The sequence below is a fragment of the Pristiophorus japonicus genome, chromosome 15 (genome assembly GCF_044704955.1).
Source record: "Pristiophorus japonicus isolate sPriJap1 chromosome 15, sPriJap1.hap1, whole genome shotgun sequence".
In the NCBI taxonomy this organism is placed as follows: domain Eukaryota; kingdom Metazoa; phylum Chordata; class Chondrichthyes; family Pristiophoridae; genus Pristiophorus; species Pristiophorus japonicus.
Window position 1 is genome coordinate 94,913,748 of NC_091991.1, and position 17,545 is coordinate 94,931,292.

The following is a 17,545-nucleotide window of genomic DNA, read 5'->3' on the forward strand; positions in this document are numbered from 1 at the left end:
TTTCTTGATTTATACTCCGTCCAACAGTGTAGCTACTGTTACGGGGCCTACAGACTACTCCCACTAGTGACTTCTTCCCCTTATTATTCCTTATCTCCACCCAAACTGATTCTACATCTTGATCTTCTGAACCAATATCATTTCTCACAACTGCATTGATCACATCCTTTATTAACAGAGCTACTCCACCTCCTTTTCCTTTCTGTCTATCCTTCCGAATTGTCAAATACCCCATAATATTCAGTTCCTAGTCTTGGTCACCTTGCAACCATGTCTCTGTAATGGCTATCAGATCATACCCATTTATATAGCTCTTTGTGCCGTCAACTCATCTATCTTGTTATGAATGCTGCGTGCATTAGATAAAGAGCTATTAATTTTGTTTTTTTACCATTTACTCAGCTTTGACCCCACTTTCTGATACTCTTTTATATTTATACATTCTGTCCCTTGCTGTCACGCTCTGGTTATCATTTCCCCCCGTGCTGCCCGGCTCTATTGCCTATTCCCTGCTTTTTGATTTTTTTAATTTCCGCTCACCTGAACCCTTTCCCCAGTATTTAGTTTAAAGCTCTCTCTATAGCCCTAGTTATTCGATTCGGCAGAACACTAGTCCCAGCACGGTCTAAGTGAAGCCCATCCCTTTTACCCCAGTACTGGTGCCTTTGCCCCATGAACCAAAACCCATTTCCCCCACACCAGTCTTTGAGCCATCTCTCAGACCTTATTGACCCTATGCAAATTTGCTCGTGGCATGGGTAGTAATCCAGAGATTATTACCTTTGTGGTTCTGATTTTTAATTTAGCCCCGAGCTGCTCATACTCCCTCAGCAGAACCTCTTTCTTTGTCCTACCTATTTCGTTGGTACCCACGTGGACCACAACAACTGGATCTTCCCCCTCCCACTCCAAGTTCCTCTCCAGCCCAGAGGAGATGTCCTTAACCCTGGTACTGGGCAGGTAACACAGCCTTCGGGCCTCACGCTCTCGGCTGCAGAGAACGGTATCTATCCCCCTAACTATACTGTCCCCTACCACTACAACATTTCTTTTTACACCCCCCACTTGAATAGCCCCCTGTACCACGGTGCTGTGGTCAGTTTGATCATCCTCCCTGCAGTCCCTGCTCTCGTCCACACAGGGAGTAAGAACCTCGAACCTGTTGGACAAGAGCAAGGGCTGAGGCTCCCCCATCACTACCTCCTGGGCCCCCATACCTGCCTCGCTCGTAGTCACACCCTCCTGTCCCTGACCATGGACCAAATTTGAATTAATTAACCTAAGGGGTGTGACTGCCTCCTGGAACACAGTGTCCAGGTAACTCTCCCCCTCCCTGATGTGTTGCAGTGTCTGAAGCTCGGACCCCAGCTCATCAAACTCTGAGCCGAAGTTCCTCGAGCTGCAGACACTTGCTGCAGATGTGGTCACCGTGGCCCTCAATGGGCTCAACCAGCTCCCACATGTTGCAGCAGTAACACATTGCCCGCCCTGCCATCTCAAATGTATTTAATTAATTAGGTTTTGAAATTTTCAACATTTAGTTTTTAATCCCAGCTCTTAATTGAAACCAATGCCCAAGCAAAGAGAAAAACTGACCAACTAATGATTTCCCTGCTCTCCTGTGATGTCACACTTTCAATCTTTTGACTTCTTATCTTCCCAGGTCAGTTGGTGCTGGTTGGGCTGGCTCATTTGTAGGCTGCCTCTGCATCCGATTTCTGGCTCTTTTGTAGGCTGCCTCTGCATCCGATTTCTGGCTCATTTGTAGGCTCTGTTAAAGTTTTTTGAGGTCGTAACTAGGAGAATAGATAAGGGGGACCAGTGGATGTGGTGTATTTGGATTTTCAGAAGGCATTCAATAAGATGACAAACTAGAGGTTATTGAACAAAGTTAGGGCTCATGAGATTGGGGATAATATACTAGCATGGATTACGGATTGGTTAACGGATAGAAAACAGAGTATGAATAAACGGGTCATTTTCGGGTTGGCAGACTGTAACTAGTGGGATACCGCAAGGATCAGTGCTGAGGCCCCAGCTATTCACAACCTATATCAATGATTTGGATGAGAGGACCAAATATAATATATCCAAGTTTGCTGATGTTACAAAGCTAGGTGGGAATGTAAGTTGTGAGGAGGATGCAAAGAGACTTCAAGGGGATATTGACAGGGTAGATACAGGGAGGATGTTTCCCCTGGGCTGGGGAGTCTAGAACCAGGAGTCACAATCTCAGAATAAGTGGTCGGCCATTTAGGACTGAGATGAGGAGCAACTTCTTTACTCAGAGGGTGGTGAATGTTTGGAATTCTCTACCCCAGAGGGCTGTGGAGGTTCAGTCTTTGAGTACATTCAAGATAGAGATTGATAGATTTTTAGATATTAAGGGAATTGAGGGTTATGGGGTTAGTGCAGAAAAGTGGAGTTGAGGTAGAAGATCAGCCATGATGTCATTGAATGGCGGAGCAGGCTCAAGGGGCCAAATGGCTGACTCCTGCTCCTAATTCTTATGTTCTTATGATATGTTCTTTGACTCTCCATTCACCACAACATTTCTGCAGCTACCGGTCCGCTCAATCACACCCTCGGCTCCACATTGGATGCCCCTGTCCATAGTAAAACCATTACTCTCTCTTAACCTGGTCATTCCCCCTGGTATGTCCCTCATCTCCACTCTCTTAAGTCCAAATTCAATGTCTATTGAGGACAATTTGTTTAGCCATTCATCATCAGATCTGGCTGGACCACAAAATGCACAACTGCACCCTGCTCTCCTCTTCCAAAACTGCTCAGTCTCCAGGATCATCCTGGAATACCACAACTGCGTACAGTTCTGGTCGCCATATAAAAAAGGATATAGAGGCACTGGAGAGGGTGCAGAGAAGATTTACAAGGATGATACCAGAAATGTGAGGGTATACATATCAGGAAAGGATGAACAGGCTGGGTCTCTTTTCTCTTGAAAAATGAAGGCTGAGGGGTGACCTAATAGAGGTCGTTAAAATTATGAAAGGTTTTGATAGAGTGGATACAGAGAGAATGTTTTCCCTTGTGGGGAAGAGCATAATCAATATAAAATAGTCACCAAGCAATCCAATAGAGAATTCAGAAGAAACTTCTTTACCCAAAGAGTGGTGAGAATGTGGAACTCTCTGCCACAGAGAGTGGTTGAAGTGAATAGTATAGTTGCATTTAAGGGGAGGCTAGACAAGCACATGGGGAAGAAGGGAATAGAGGATTATGTTGATAGATTTAGATGAGGAAAGATGGGAGGAGGCTCGAGTGGAGCATAAACACCGAAACTGGTTGGGCCAAATGGCCCGTTTCTGTGCCGTATATCCAACGTAATCCGATGTAAACATCATCCAAAATCAAAATGTCCAAGTTTCACATGTAGGCTGATGACACTCAGCTCTACCTCACCAGCACCTCGCTCGGACCTTGCACTGCCTCTAATTTTTCACCTTCCTTTTTGGATATCCAATATTGGCCTATATACTTGGGTTCTAAAAGAGAAGCCTGCAGAGATAGTGGATGCATTGGATGCGATCTTCCAAAATTCCCTGGATTCTAGAACGATCCCAGCGGATTGGAAGGTAGCAAATGTAACACCGCTCTTCAAGAAACGAAGGAGAGAGAAAACAGGAAACCACAGTTAACCTGACATCAGTTGTCAGGAAAATATTGGAATCCATTATTAAGGAAGTGGTAGCAGAGTATTTAGAAAATCATAATATGATTAGGCAGAGTCAAAATGGTTTTATCAATAGGAAATTGTGTTTGATAAATTTATTAGAGATTTTGAGGATGTAACTAATAGGGAAGAGAAAGTTTGCTCGGTGGGAAAGTAAGCTGTGAGGACACAGTGAGACAGATTAAGTGAGTGGCCAATAAGGTGGCAGATGAAATATAGGGCCCAAGTTTCAGCCTCAGTTGCTCCTGATTTTTTGTAGAACGGAGTATCTTAGAAATTCAAATTCTCGGCATTTAATTTGCTCCAGTTCTAGTCAGTTAGAAGAGTTTCACTTTGGAACAGAATTTTTTTTTCAAAAGGGGACATGTCCGGCCACTTACGCCTGTTTTCAAAGTTTCAGCAGTGAAAACTTACTCCAAACTAACTTAGAATGGAGTAAGTGAAGATTTTTGTACGCTCAAAAAAAACTTTAGAAAATCAGGCGTAGGTTACAAATCAGGCGTAGGGAATGGGGGGAGGGGGGTTTAAAGGGAAATTTACAAACATTAAACACTTCAGTTTTACAAATAAAGAGCTATCATCAATAATAAATGATAAAAACATCAATAAATCAACCAATAAATCAATCAAAAAAATTAATAAGAAATAATTTTTTTTTAAATCAATAAATAAAACATTTTCTACTTACCGACTGCAGCACCGGGAGCCCTCCAACAGCGTGCTGGGATGCCCCCCCAGTCTCTGTCAGTGTCTCTATCTCTCTGTCTATCTGTCTGTCTGTGTTTCTCACTCTCTGTCTGTCAGTGTCTGTGTTTCGGGGAGGGGGAGGAGGGGGGGTAGAGGGAGAAAGGGGAGGGAGGGAGGCAGAGGGGGAGGGAGGGAAGGGGGAGGAGAGAGGGATGGAAGGGGGAGGGGGAGAAGGGAGGGGGTTAGAGAAGGGGGGGAGGAGGAGGAGGGGGAGAAGGGGAAGGGGGGGAGAAGGAGAAGGGGAAGGGGGGAAGGGGAGGAGAAGGAGAAGGGGAAGGGGGAGAGGGAGAAGGGGAAGGGGGAGGGGGAGAAGGGGGAGGGGGAAGGGGGGAGAAGGGGAAGGGGGGAAGGATGGGAAGGGGAGGAGGGGAAGGGGGAAGGAGGAGAAGGGGAAGGGGGCGAAGGAGAAGGAGGGATTGAATGGGGGGGGGAGGCTGAACGGGGGGGAGGGCTGAACGGGGAGGGAGGGGGAGGCTGAATGGGCCGGCCCCAAGACTTCGGGCAGGGCCCGTCCCCAGCACCAGATTTACAGGTAGGTGGCGTAGGGTCGGGTCGGGTCCGGGGTCGGGAGCGCGGGTCGGGGTCGGGAGCGCGGGTCGGGTCAAGGCCAGTCCGGGGGGGGGGGGGGGTGGGGGTTGCGAGCGCGGGTCGGGTCGGGGGGGAGGGGGGGGGAGAGGGGGAGGGAGGTCGGTTCGGGTCGGTTCGTGTCGGGGGCGGGGGGAGGGAGGTCAGGTTGGGTTGGGTCCTGTCCGGGTGGGGCGGGGGGGGGGTCAGGAGCACAGGTCGGGTCGGGGGGGAGGGAGGGAGGTTCGGGTCGGTTCGTGTCGGGGGCGGGGGGAGGGAGGTCAGGTTGGGTTGGGTCCTGTCCGGGTGGGGCGGGGGGGGGGTCAGGAGCACGGGTCGGGTCGGGGGGGAGGGAGGTCGGTTCGGGTCGGTTCGTGTCGGGGGCGGGGGGAGGGAGGTCAGGTTGGGTTGGGTCCTGTCCGGGTGGGGCGGGGGGGGGGTCAGGAGCACGGGTCGGGTCGGGGGGGAGGGAGGGAGGTTCAGGTCGGTTCGTGTCGGGGGCGGGGGGAGGGAGGTCAGGTTGGGTCGAGTCCGGTCCGGGTGGGGCAGGGGGGTGGTCAGGAGCGCGGGTCGGGTCGGGGGGGTGGTGGGAGGGAGGTTGGTTCGGTTTGAGTCGGGGGGGGGTGCAGGGGAGCGCGGGTCGGGTCGGGTCGGGTCCGGTCCCGTGGGCGGGGGCGGGCGGGGGGGGGGGAGGGAGAGTCGAGTCAGGTCGGGAGGAAGTAGGAGCTGGGCGTGGGAGAGGAGCCTTATGCACGCAGCCCCAGTGAGGCCATTCGGCCAGGGCTAGGGGCTGCGTGCTTCGGGCCCCTCCCACACAGTTTTGGGCGCCTTAAGCTACTGCACATGTGCGCCCACTGTAGCGCGCATGTGCAGAGGTCCCGGCACTGTTTTCAGCGCAGGGACCTAGCTCCGCCCCCTACAGCTCGTGCTGTGCCGCGCCGAGGGCCAGAGGACCAGCAGGGAGCCAGAGAATCTGGAAGTTTTTTTTAGGTGCACTTTGTGGCGCGAAAAACGGGTGCCCAGGTCGGGGCTGTGCCGTTCTAGGCACGGCCCGAAACTTGGGCCCATTATGTGGGGAAATGTGAGGTTATCCAATTTGGTGGGAAGAATAGGAAAACAGAATATTTTTTAAATCGTGAGAAACTATTAAATGTTGGTGTTCAGAGAGTTTTAGGTGTCCGCGTACAGGAAACACAAAGATCTAGCATGCAGGTACAGCAAGCAATTAGGAAGGTAAATGGCATGTTGGCCTTTATTGCAAGGGGTTGGAGTACAAGAGTAAGGATGTATTTCTATAATTGTACAGGGCTATGATGAAACTACACCTGGAGTATTGCGCACAGTTTTGGTTTCCTTATCTGAGGCGGTGCAACAAATTAATTGATTCCTGGGTTGTCCTATGAGGAAAGATTGAATAGATTGGGCCTATACTCACTGGAGTTTAGAAGGATGAGAGATAATCTCATTGAAACACATTAGATTATGAGGTGGATTGACAGGGTAGGTACTGAGAGGTTAGTTCCCTGGCTGGAGAGTCTAGAACTAGGGTTATAGTATCAGGATAAAGGGTCAGCCATTTGAGACTGAGATGAGGAGGATTTCTTCACTCAGAGAGTTGTGAATCTTTGGAATTCTCTATCCCAAAGGTCCGTGGATGCTGAATCATTGAGTATATTCAAGGCTGCGATAGACAGATTTTTAGACTCTGGTGGAATCGAGGGATGTGTGGAAATGTATTTTTATCTAAGCTGATACCATACGGTATTTGTGTGCCCCTTGCAATATATATCAAAATGGAGTCCTGGTCTTTCCAGAACTTTCTGCTTTTTAGCAGTCAGCTTGCATAAACAGCTAAACCTGGTTTGAGATGGCTGATGGCCATCAGACAGCTAGGAGACAAGTCATGCTGAGACAAGTACCCCCCCCATGGTGCTCTCCTATTGTCTACACGACACCAGTTCCATGTCACCCCACCTTTCCTATGCACTCCATTCCACCAGCCACTATCTCTTGTAGAGACCTCATCCTTTTGATGTAAAGGATAAACTGACCAGGAAATTGAACAATCCTGACACAATACAAGACAGGTGATAGCCCATTACATATGATTCATGGAGTAATGGCCGGCTGGCCAACTGATAACCCTGACAAAAGGAAATATCTTGACACCATGTCAGGACCAGGATATAGTAATTAACTCTTTATCTGTATTCACTGACTGTGAGACAGAGCAATACACAGGGAGAGGCCAGAACTTTGGTTTTACTGTATAAATATCTTGTGAAGCTGCACCATTTCGGAGGTGTTCACTTAGCCCTTGACTGAGTGTGACCTACCCCTTGCTAGCAAGCGAATTAAAGAAACTTCTGCCGGAGCTGTAAGTGTCGGAGTCATTCTTTTCGGAGGTCGAGATTTCGACAGATATGAGGATCAGGCAGGAAAGTGGAGTTGAGGTTGAAGATCAGCCATGATCTTATTGAATGGCGGAGCAGGCTCGAGGGACCGTGTGGCCTAATCCTGCTCCTAATTCTATGTTCTAATGTTCTTAACAGTTCCTTATGTGGCTCAGTGTCAAATTTTATTTGCTAACACTCTTGTGAAGTGCATTGGGAAATTTTACTACATTAAAGCCGCTTATATAATTGCAGTTGTTGTTTTTGTTGTTGTTGAGCAAAGTAATCAACCAATCTGTGTTTCATCTCCTCAGTGAAGTGGGCATCATGTTTTTGAATGCCATTGTAATCCATTGAATGGTCCTTTCCAGAGTTCTTGGGGTAGATTTTCAACTTGTCACCTAAATGTAAAACTGGTGTTGCCGATCAACTGCCCATTCTAGAAACTGCGCGATTCTAATTGACTTGAATGGAAGCCAGGCAGTTTCTGTAGAAGGCCCATCCACAAACCCAGTATTACACCCGAACACCAAGTTGAAAATCTGCCCCCTCATTCTTGCCACAGGAAGCTGGTGCTTCAGACTTGTTGGAGATGGTATTTTGCTCTGGGTGTTCCAGCTCTAGTCCTTCCTCCCTCACCACATCTTCCTGTCCCACTGCCAGCTCCCTATCACTCAGCCCAATCACTGCTCCCTGAACTCTTGCTCCACAAATTCCTCGGCCTCACTGTCAGACTGTCTCCAAGTACACCTCAGGTTCTGAGATCTTGAATTCTGTTGGAGACACTTCCCTCAGATGTATTTAACATCTTCTGCTCAGTACTCCCACATCCTGCAGGATCACATATCACTATCCTTTCTAGTCTTGGCATTTTAATATAAATGGTAGTTAAGCTACAGTTAAGGTTTAAGTTTATATTCTTATCCACTTAAATTTCAATTAAACGCCTCTCCTTCTCCTTCCTCCACTGGCTCTAATATCCACTCTCAGCAAATTCCCATTTTGGAAGTATTGTTTTCACCCAGTTCCAGTTTCACTCCCTTACCAGCTTACTTTGCAGTGCGCTATCCTTTCAAACCAGTGTACTCTCACTACTATCAAATTAGGTCATAAATCAATTCCAGCTACTCAGTGCAACTATACTGTAGATTAACATATATTCTGACTAACTGCTGATTTGTGTTGTTACAGATCAGACACAGACGTCGATTCCGCAGTGCTGTTTTCCTCTAAAATACCTTGCACAAACTGTGAAAAAATGATCAATACTTCTGGCATAAAGACTGTGGTTTCAGTCAAGGATTTGAAACAATGTGCCGAGAAATTGGGAGAAAGTGCCAAGAAATCGAGAGATGATGCCAAGAAATCGAGAGATGGTACCCAGGAATTGAGAGATTGTACCCAGGAATCGAGGGATGGTGCTGAGAAATTAAGTGAAGGCGTGAACATTATTTTGGTAAGGAGAAAGTACTTTGCATCTTCAGTGTGTGCTGTTTAAGTGAATAGTATGAAATCTGCCACCTTTTATTAAGTTTTGATTAGTGAGGATTTGCTGTGTGTTTAACTGTAATATGGAGCACTGTTTCATGGTTAGAGGGGCAGACCTTCATCTGTGCTAAACTATAATCCACCACTAGCAGCCACATCAAAGCAGCCTGTGTCAACTAAACCTATGCTTTGCCCTCCTCCATGTGAGAGAGAACCTGACCTCTGCCCTAAAGAGTTGGCCAATCAGAGGCAGGCACTCACATCCAATATCATCAATAATAAACAGTCGACCAGCCACTTCTGTGTAGCGAGCATGCACTATGAAATGGGCAGCCCTCTGAACTGCTCATGACTTTAACCATCATTTGATATTTGTGGTGAGATTATTCTGTTTCATTATATTGGGGTGGTATTAAAACTACTTCTATCTTTTGCTTGCAGTGGGAGTGGCCCACCGAGTTGCAAGGTAAGGAGCATTCTTTCAAAAATTGGAATATTAAGAATCAAGAGTTTATATTGTTTCATTAGTCGAAACTCAGTAAATAAATGTGCCACAAACTCTCGCCTTTGCACTCTCCCCTTCGCAGCTCTTTGCTTGCGTGTTTAGTTCCACGTTCTCAGCTTATCTTGCCTGCCAGAGCATGACCTTGTGAGAGTAGTGAGTGACTGTGGTAGAGCAAACACATCCTGCCCATTGCATTTCCTCACTTTAAGGCAGACTGCAGCTTGGAACTAGTTCAGTGACTCTGTCCTTCAGCACGCACTTACAATTATCCTTGCAGAACGTATTGCAAAAGCATTTCAATCTTTGCGGCTGAACATTTGCCACGGTCCAGCTCTCAGCACCATAAAGGACTGTCGAAGGAACTGTAATCGGGAGGAATGCCACTGTAAACCACTGAGAGCAACATTGCAAAATTTCACAACTGTACATCACTGTGCATTAAACCATCAACCTGCAGTCTGCACAATGGGACTTGGGTAAACAACACCAGCCCTATCTAGATCAGTGTGAGCTGGTGCATTCTGGGAGGAAGGATAAGGAGGCCACATACAGAGGAGCAAAGGGATCTAGGAGTACATATTCACAAACCACTAAAAGCAGGTTAATAAGGCCATAAAAAAGCAAACCAAGCACTGGGGTTCATTTCTAAAGGGATAGGATTGAAAAGCAGTGAAATTATGTTTAACTTGTATAGAACCTTGCTTAGGCTACACTTGGAGTACTGCAAACAGTTCTGGTCTCCTTATTATAAAAAGGATACTGAAACACTGGAGAAGGCGTAAAAATAATTCACAAGGATGATACCAGAACTGAGAAGATATGCATATTAGGAAAGGCTGAATAGGCTGGGGCTCTTTTCTATACAAAAGAGAAGGCTGAGGGACAACCTGATAGAGACCTTTAAGATAATGAAAGTCATGGAGAAATTGTTTCCACTTGTGGGGATGTCCAAAACTAGGAGCCATAAATATAAGATAATCACTAATAAATCCAATCGGGAATTCAGGAAAAACCTCTTTACACAAAGAGTTGCTAGAATGTGGAATGTGGTACCACATGGAGTGGTTGAGGTGAATAGCACAGATGTACTTCAGGGGAAGTTAAATGAGCACACAAGGGGAATAAAGGAATAGAAGGATATGCTGATAAGGTGAGATACATAGGGGTGGGAGGAGGCTCGTGTGGAGCATAAACAGCGGCACGGACAAGTTGGGCCGAATGGCCTGTTTCTATGCTGTACACTTGATGTAGGGGTGGAGCTGCTTTTCATCTGCCACTGATGATAAGCAGCTCCACCCCTACATCATCTAACATATCAACGACTCATAAGGGGCAGATACCGATAAGGAGCAGATATTGACGAGGCACTGATACTGAAATAGAGCAACTACAGAAAAGGAACAGGTACTGACGAGGGCCAGGTTTTGACGAAGGCCAGGTATTGACAAGGGCAGATACTGCTAAGGGGTGGATACCGATGAGGAGCAGCTCGTGATAAGGAGCAGAAACTGAAATGGAGCAGATAGTGATGAGGGGCCGTGGCTAATAAACATAGAATCATAGAGTAGTGCAGCACAAAGAAACCAATTCGGCCCATCGAGCCTGCACCGGCTTTCGAAGAGCAACCCAGTCAGTCCCACTCCCCCCGCTCTTTCCCCATATCCCCGCAATTTTGTTCCTCCTTCAAGTATTTATCCAATTCCCTTTTGAAGGCTTCCATTAAATCTGTATCCACCACCCTTTCAGGCCATGCATTCCAAATCCTAACCACTCGTTGCTTAAAAAAGTTTTTCTTCGTGTTGCCGATGGTTCTTTTGCCAATTATTTAAATCTGTGCCCTCTCGTTAGCAACTTTTCAGCCATTGGAAACAGTTTCTCTTGATTTACTTGATCTAAACCCCTCATGATTTTAAACACCTCCATCAAATCTCCTCTTAGCCTTCTCTGCTCCAAGGAGAACAACCCTAGATTTTCTAGTCTATCCACATAACTGTAATCCCTCATCCCTGGAACCATTCTGGTAAATATCATCTGCACCCTCTCCAAAAACTTCACGTCCTTCCTGAAGTGTGTTGCCCAGAATTGGACACAATACTACAGCTGGGGCTGCTCAAGTATTTTGTATAGGTAGCATAGTATTTAGGCTTTTGTATTCTACGCTTCTATTTATAAAGCCCAAGATCCCATATGCTTTATTAACTGCTTAGTTAACCTATCCTAACACCTTCAAAGGTTTGTGCACAAGCACCCCCAGGTCTCTCGGTTCTTGCACCCTCTTTCGAATTGTACCATTTAGTGTGTATGGTCTCTCCTCATTCTTCTTACCAAAATGTATCACTTCAAACTTCTCTGTGTTGAATTTCATCTGCCATGTTTCCACCCATTCCACCAGCCTGTCTATGTCTTTGTGAAGTCTAATACTATCTTCCTCATTGTTTACTACACTTCCAAGTTTTGTGTCATCTGTAAATTTTGTAACTGTGCCCTGCAGCCCCCAAGTCCAGGTCATTAATGTATATCAAAAACAGCAGAGGTTCAAGTACTGAACCTTGAGGAATGCCACGCTATACCTCCCTCCAGTCTGAAAACAGCCAGTCACCATAGCCGTCTTTTTCCTAACCCTTAGCTAATTTTGTATCCATGTTGCTACTGCCCCTGTTATCCCATGGGCTTCAATTTTGCTAACAAGTCTATTATGTGGTATTTTATTAAACACCTTTTGAAAGTCCGTATACACAACCTCAACTGCACTGTCCTCATGAACCCTCTCCGTTACCTCATCAAAAAACTCAATCAACTTAGTCAAACGTAACTAATCCGAGCTGGGTCTCCTTTATTAGTCCATGATTGTCCAAGTGGCTGTTAATATTTTTGTGGATTAATGTTTCGAAAAGCTTCCCTACCACCACCGTTAAACTGACTAGTTTGTAATTGGCAGGTTTATCCTTCTCTTCCTGAGGGGCAGATACTGGGAAGGAGCAACGACCAAGAAGAAGCAAATATTGATGGGGAGCTGATACTGAAGAGGGGCTGATACTGAAGAGGGGCTGATACTGAAGGGGGGCTGATACTGAAGAGAGGCTGATAGTGAAGAGAGGCTGATACTGAAGGGGGGCTGATACTGAAGGGGGGCTGATACTGAAGAGAGGCTGATAGTGAAGAGAGGCTGATAGTGAAGAGAGGCTGATACTGAAGAGAGGCTGATACTGAAGGGGGGCTGATACTGAAGAGAGGCTGATAGTGAAGAGAGGCTGATACTGAAGAGGGGCTGATACTGAAGAGGGGCTGATACTGAAGAGGGGCTGATAGTGAAGAGAGGCTGATACTGAAGAGGGGCTGATACTGAAGGGGGGCTGATACTGAAGAGAGGCTGATAGTGAAGAGAGGCTGATACTGAAGAGAGGCTGATACTGAAGGGGGGCTGATACTGAAGGGGGGCTGATACTAAAGAGAGGCTGATACTGAAGGGGGGCTGATATTGCAGAGAGGCTGATACTGAAGGGGGGGCTGATACTGAAGGGGGGCTGATACTGAAGGGGGGCTGATACTGAAGAGGGGCTGATACTGAAGGGGGGCTGATACTGAAGGGCGGCTGATACTGAAGGGGGGCTGATACTGAAGAGGGGCTGATACTGAAGGGGGGCTGATACTGAAGGGGGGCTGATACTGAAGGGGGGCTGATACTGAAGGGGGGCTGATACTGAAGGGGGGCTGATACTGAAGGGGGGCTGATACTGAAGAGGGGCTGATACTGAAGGGGGGCTGATACTGAAGGGGGGCTGATACTGAAGAGGGGCTGATACTGAAGGGGGGCTGATACTGAAGGGGGGCTGATACTGAAGGGGGGCTGATACTGAAGGGGGGCTGATACTGAAGGGGGGCTGATACTGAAGGGCGGCTGATACTGAAGGGGGGGCTGATACTGAAGGGGGGCTGATACTGAAGAGGGGCTGATACTGAAGGGGGGCTGATACTGAAGAGGGGCTGATACTGAAGGGGGGGCTGATACTGAAGGGGGGCTGATACTGAAGGGGGGCTGATACTGAAGGGCGGCTGATACTGAAGAGGGGCTGATACTGAAGGGGGGCTGATACTGAAGAGGGGCTGATACTGAAGGGGGGGCTGATACTGAAGGGCGGCTGATACTGAAGAGGGGCTGATACTGAAGGGGAGCTGATACTGAAGAGGGGCTGATACTGAAGGGGGGCTGATACTGAAGAGGGGCTGATACTGAAGAGAGGCTGATACTGAAGGGGGGCTGATACTGAAGAGAGGCTGATACTGAAGGGGTGGCTGATACTGAAGGGGGGCTGATACTGAAGGGGGGCTGATACTGAAGGGGGGCTGATACTGAAGAGAGGCTGATACTGAAGGGGGGGCTGATACTGAAGAGAGGCTGATACTGAAGGGGGGCTGATACTGAAGGGGGGCTGATACTGAAGGGGGGGCTGATACTGAAGAGAGGCTGATACTGAAGGGGGGCTGATACTGAAGAGGGGCTGATACTGAAGGGGGGCTGATACTGAAGGGGGGGCTGATACTGAAGGGCGGCTGATACTGAAGAGAGGCTGATACTGAAGGGGGGCTGATACTGAAGAGGGGCTGATACTGAAGGGGGGCTGATACTGAAGGGGGGCTGATACTGAAGAGAGGCTGATACTGAAGGGGGGGCTGATACTGAAGGGCGGCTGATACTGAAGAGAGGCTGATACTGAAGGGGGGCTGATACTGAAGGGGGGCTGATACTGAAGGGGGGGCTGATACTGAAGGGGGGCTGATACTGAAGGGGGGCTGACACTGAAGGGGGGCTGATACTGAAGGGGGGGCTGATACTGAAGGGGGGCTGATACTGAAGGGGGGCTGACACTGAAGAGAGGCTGATACTGAAGGGGGGCTGATACTGAAGAGAGGCTGATACTGAAGGGGTGGCTGATACTGAAGAGAGGCTGATACTGAAGGGGTGGCTGATACTGAAGGGCGGCTGATACTGAAGGGGGGGCTGATACTGAAGGGGGGCTGATACTGAAGGGGGGCTGACACTGAAGGGGGGCTGATACTGAAGAGAGGCTGATACTGAAGGGGGGCTGACACTGAAGGGGGGCTGATACTGAAGGGGTGGCTGATACTGAAGGGGGGCTGATACTGAAGGGGGGCTGATACTGAAGGGGGGCTGACACTGAAGGGGGGCTGATACTGAAGAGAGGCTGATACTGAAGGGGGGCTGACACTGAAGGGGGGCTGATACTGAAGAGAGGCTGATACTGAAGGGGGGCTGACACTGAAGGGGGGCTGATACTGAAGAGAGGCTGATACTGAAGGGGGGCTGACACTGAAGGGGGGCTGACACTGAAGGGGGGCTGATACTGAAGAGAGGCTGATACTGAAGGGGGGCTGACACTGAAGGGGGGCTGATACTGAAGAGAGGCTGATACTGAAGGGGGGCTGACACTGAAGGGGGGCTGATACTGAAGAGAGGCTGATACTGAAGGGGGGCTGACACTGAAGGGGGGCTAATACTGAAGGGGTGGCTGATACTGAAGGGGGGCTGATACTGAAGAGAGGCTGATACTGAAGGGGGGCTGACACTGAAGGGGGGCTGATACTGAAGAGAGGCTGATACTGAAGGGGGGCTGATACTGAAGAGAGGCTGATACTGAAGGGGGGCTGACACTGAAGGGGGGCTGATACTGAAGAGAGGCTGATACTGAAGGGGGGCTGATACTGAAGAGAGGCTGATACTGAAGGGGGGCTGATACTGAAGAGAGGCTGATACTGAAGGGGGGCTGATACTGAAGAGAGGCTGATACTGAAGGGGGGCTGATACTGAAGAGAGGCTGATACTGAAGGGGGGCTGATACTGAAGAGAGGCTGATACTGAAGGGGGGCTGACACTGAAGGGGGGCTAATACTGAAGGGGTGGCTGATACTGAAGGGGGGCTGATACTGAAGAGAGGCTGATACTGAAGGGGGGCTGACACTGAAGGGGGGCTGATACTGAAGAGAGGCTGATACTGAAGGGGGGCTGATACTGAAGAGAGGCTGATACTGAAGGGGGGCTGATACTGAAGAGAGGCTGATACTGAAGGGGGGCTGATACTGAAGAGAGGCTGATACTGAAGGGGGGCTGACACTGAAGGGGGGCTAATACTGAAGGGGTGGCTGATACTGAAGGGGGGCTGATACTGAAGAGAGGCTGATACTGAAGGGGGGCTGACACTGAAGGGGGGCTGATACTGAAGAGAGGCTGATACTGAAGGGGGGCTGATACTGAAGAGAGGCTGATACTGAAGGGGGGCTGACACTGAAGAGGGGCTGATACTGAAGAGAGGCTGATACTGAAGGGGGGCTAATACTGAAGGGGTGGCTGATACTGAAGGGGGGCTGATACTGAAGAGAGGCTGATACTGAAGGGGGGCTGACACTGAAGGGGGGCTGACACTGAAGGGGTGGCTGACACTGAAGGGGGGGCTGATACTGAAGGGGGGCTGATACTGAAGGGGATTTAGGTAACAAGCAGATAGCGGTAAAAGGCAGCTACTGAAAATCAGCAGCTACTGAGAAGGAGAAGGTACTGAAAAGGAGTAAAGAGCAAATACTGATGGGAAACAGGTACTGATAAAGAGCAAATACTGATCAGGAGTGGTGACTGATATGGAGCAGATATTGTAAGGGGCAGATACTGGTAAGGTGCTGTCTCTGATATCAAGCAGTCTACAGTTCCCAGCTTTCGCTGCAGTAAGGTTTTAATTTAGGATGCACAATGTATGTGTCACATGTGCGATTGCCCTTAATTGGACGTTAATTCTCTTTGCTTTCTTTCCACTTCTCTCTATTAATTGCTATCTCTGTGTCCCGTTGTTTTTCCTGTTCCCTATATTCTCTGTATTGTATTTTTATTCGTTCACGGGATCTGGGTGTCGCTGGCAAGGCCAGCATTTATTGCCCATCCCTAATTGCCCTTGAGAAGGAGGTGGTGAGCCTTGAACCGCTGCAGTCCATGTGGTGAAGTTACTCCCACAGTGCTGCTAGGGACGGAGTTCCAGGATTTTGAGCCAGCGACGATGAAGGAACAGCAATATATTTCCAAGTCAGGATGGTGTGTGACTTGGAGGGGAACGTAGAGATGGTGTTCCCATGTGCTTGCTGCCGTTGTCCTTCGGGTTTGGGAGGTGCTGTCGAAGAAGCCTTAGCGAGTTGCTGCAGTGCATCTTGTAGATGGTACACACTGCAGCCACGGTGCGCCGGTGGTGGAGGGAGTGAATGTTGAAGGTGGTGGATGGGGTGCCAATCAAACGGGCTGCTTTGTCCTGGATGGTATTGAGCTTCTTGAGTGTTGTTGGAGCTGCACTCATCCAGGCAAGTGGAGAGTATTCCATCACACTCCTGACTTGTGCCTTGTAGATGGTGGAAAGGCTTTGGGGAGTCAAGAGGTGAGACACTCGCCGCAGAATACCCAGCCTCTGACCTGCTCTTGTTACCACAGTATTTATGTGGCTGGTCCAGTTAAGTTTCTGGGCAATGGTGACTCTCAGGATGTTGATGGTGTGGGATTCAGTGATGGTAATGCCGTTGAATGTCAAGGGGCAGTGGTTAGACTTTCTCTTGCTCAGAGATCTCCATTGTCTGGCACTTGTGTGCTGCGAATGTTACTTGGCCTTTCTGACCTTATGATGCAGGGAAGGTCATTAATGATTGGCTGAAGATGGTTGGGCCTCGGACACTGCCCTGAGGAACTCCTGCAGTGATGTCCTGGGGCTGTGATGATTCACCTTCAAATACCACAACCATCTTCTTTGGTGCTAGGTATGACTGTAGCCAGTGGAAAATTTCAACCCTGACTCCCATTGACTTCAGTTTTACTCGGGCTTCTTGATGTCAAGGGCAGTCTCTCTCACCTCACCTCTGAAATTCAGCTCTTTTGTTCATGTTTGGACCAAGGCTGTAATGAGCCTGGCGAAAACCAAACTGAGCAGGTTATTGGTGAGTAAGTGTCGCTTGATGGCACTGTCGTCCATCACATTACTGATGATTGAGAGTGGACTGATGGGGCGGTATTTGGCCGGATTGGTATTGTCCTGCTTTTTGTGAACAGGATATATCTGGTCAATTTTCAACTTTGTCGGGTAGATGCCAGTGATGTAGCTGTACTGGAAC

At 48.6% G+C, this 17,545-nt stretch overlaps 1 protein-coding gene across 1 annotated transcript in view; it reads left to right on the plus strand.

The window, feature by feature from the left end:
• The window catches only part of LOC139281569 (uncharacterized), a 111,181-nt gene that overhangs the window by 34,274 nt on the left and 59,362 nt on the right, over positions 1 to 17,545 (plus strand). Inside the window, exons 6-7 of the mRNA XM_070901727.1 lie at positions 8,590 to 8,854; positions 9,328 to 9,352. Of these exons, the coding sequence (XP_070757828.1) occupies positions 8,590 to 8,854; positions 9,328 to 9,352 (290 nt within the window). The remainder of the gene's footprint in view (positions 1 to 8,589; positions 8,855 to 9,327; positions 9,353 to 17,545) is intronic.